Here is a 2,584-nt window from a genome sequence, read left to right as displayed (position 1 = left end):
ATTATTAAACACAGCAAACATTAATCACAATTCTCCTGTTAAAGACATAAAGCACTAAGCAGATTTTACTATAAAGATCAAATGTTAACTTGGTTTTTGTGTTTTTTTGTTTTTTTGCAGGTTCTCCATCACAGTTTCTACTGCAGCTAATCGTCAGAAGTTCATCCAGTCTACTATCAGATTTCTGAGGACTCATGGATTTGACGGTCTGGATTTGGACTGGGAGTATCCTGGATCCCGTGGAAGTCCTCCTGAGGACAAACAGAGGTTTACTCTGCTCTGCAGGGTGGGTATAGATCTCCATTTTTTAAAATCTACATCTCATTGATGTTGTTTCGTTTGTATCATACTTGAATGGTAAATGCTAAATGGACTGATTCCACTAACCTTCCAATCGGTAGATGATCTGCTATACCTCCTAAACTACAGCCACCCCATGGACTCCATTCTTACACTGTTATGTGGTGCACTTTTATAGGAACTTGTTGCTGCCTTTGCAGCTGAAGCCCAAGCTACCGGCAATCCCCAGCTCATGCTAACTGCTGCTGTTGCTGCTGGAAAAGGAACCATTGATGCTGGATATGAGATCGCTGAGATAGCCAAGTGAGGGTCCTGCTTTATAAACCATCTTACTTCATCTACTACTTTTAGAAATCTGACAGTTGTGCAATGTAAGCATGAAAGTCACTGTTTATGTTTATTTTCTTATTGCAGAGAATTAGATTTCATCAATATAATGACCTACGACTTCCATGGAACTTGGGAGCAATTCACTGGACACAACAGCCCTTTGTACCGTGGATCATTTGACGCTGGTGACCTTATCTATTTCAACATTGTACGTAAACAGTTAAAACTGAAATAAAAGGAATTTGAGACATACCTTCTTATGAACACAAACTTCACATTTTTTAACTTCTATAGGACTATGCCATGAAATATTGGAGAGACAATGGCACCCCACTGGAGAAGCTGAGGATGGGATTTGCATCTTATGGTCGTACCTTCCGCCTGACATCATCAAACACTGGTGTTGGTGCTCCAGCTAGCGGCCCAGCATCAGCTGGTCCATACACCCGTGAAGCTGGATTCTGGTCTTATTATGAGGTACATTTCTTAAGGCTGGAATTTAATGATTGCCTCATGATGTATAGCATATGTTGCTTTGATATCTAATGATATTTATAAAACGACAAATGTTAACCATGTAGTCTGTGCTGTAGATCTGTACCTTCGTGAAAGGCAGCACCATTAACTGGATTGAAGACCAGAAAGTCCCCTATGCTTTCAAAAACAATGAGTGGGTAGGATTTGACAACAAGGAGAGCTATGAAACCAAGGTAAGTGAGAAAGCTTGCATCATTTCTTTTTGTTTAACACATTTGTGTATGTACAAGGTAGTGATATCAATCTCTGTTTAATTTTTCCCCAATAGGTACGTTACCTGAAAGATCAGAAGTTTGGCGGGGCCTTTGTGTGGGCTCTTGATTTGGATGACTTTGCAGGAAAATTCTGCGGGGAGGGTCCCCATCCTCTGCTCTCTCATCTGCGCAACCTTCTTGAAATTGGTATGCCCAAAGCAGATTAACGCCAATGATTTCTTTTAGTCTTTCTATGTTTAAAAAATCAGTGTGCAACTGGTATCATAAGAACCTGTGAAATTTAGATATGAAGACGTAATATTTTCTAAACAAGCATATTTTCAGAAGGTAGAATCGATTTTAAGCAGTGACTTATATAAACATGAATTTAAACTTTGTATTTTCCAGAGCTTCCCCCACTACTCCCAACCACCACCCCAAAACCTGGAGCGAGCACCACCACTCCAACCACCACCACCACAACCACAACCACTACCACCCATGCCCCGGGACCGGGATTCTGCAATGGGAAACCAGATGGCCTTTACCCAAACCCAGATGACCAAAGCAGCTTTTACAACTGTGCTGGTGGCGTGACCCATGTTTCCCAGTGTGGATCTGGATCTGTCTTTCATGACGGTTGCAAGTGTTGTGGCTGGCCATGAGCCAAGAGTGAAGGCAGTGTGTATTAAATCTGATGCAAACATCATTCATTAAACATCATCATTAAACTCATCTTGTATACGTACAATCATTTATCTAAATGATTTTTTTGGTTTAAATGTCTCATACAGGTTGCAAATTCCAAAACAAAATCTTCAAAGTACCTTATTACAAATTGGCTTATTATTTTGCTATATTTATTAATAATAAAATATAATATTTTTTTCTGAAAAGTTTTATTTTAAAAAGTTGCCTCTTACAACTATTGTTAAGCGTCTATGCAACAGTAATATCTAATATAATGGATTTTATTAACTACATAAACACTCATGGGATTTCATTTCAGTCACAGAAACTGAGTGTACATAATAGTAACATAATAGACATTGTATCATAATCGTATCATAATCGATTTGAACTGCCAGATTAATGTTTATGGAAGTAGTTCACTCTGTTATATAAAAACTATTATCAATATCTTGCAAAGAAAAGAGAGAAAAAGCTATAAATGATAAATTATTGTGAGCATTTTGAAGACAAATCCTAAACCAGTACTTCAC

At 38.4% G+C, this 2,584-nt stretch overlaps 1 protein-coding gene across 1 annotated transcript in view; it reads left to right on the top strand.

The window, feature by feature from the left end:
- LOC102198786 (acidic mammalian chitinase-like) overlaps nt 1-2,026 on the top strand; it is a 4,165-nt gene extending 2,139 nt beyond the window's left edge. The window contains exons 4-10 of the mRNA XM_005754848.1: nt 121-286; nt 479-603; nt 715-838; nt 925-1,107; nt 1,224-1,340; nt 1,436-1,568; nt 1,770-2,026. Of these exons, the coding sequence (XP_005754905.1) occupies nt 121-286; nt 479-603; nt 715-838; nt 925-1,107; nt 1,224-1,340; nt 1,436-1,568; nt 1,770-2,026 (1,105 nt within the window). The remainder of the gene's footprint in view (nt 1-120; nt 287-478; nt 604-714; nt 839-924; nt 1,108-1,223; nt 1,341-1,435; nt 1,569-1,769) is intronic.
- The last annotated feature ends 558 nt before the right edge of the window (nt 2,027-2,584 follow it).

This window comes from Pundamilia nyererei, unplaced genomic scaffold (genome assembly GCF_000239375.1).
Source record: "Pundamilia nyererei isolate P.nyererei 1_Seehausen unplaced genomic scaffold, PunNye1.0 scaffold00691, whole genome shotgun sequence".
NCBI lineage: Eukaryota > Metazoa > Chordata > Actinopteri > Cichliformes > Cichlidae > Pundamilia > Pundamilia nyererei.
Note: the sequence above shows the minus strand (reverse complement) of the source record. Positions and strands in the feature narration are given on the sequence as shown.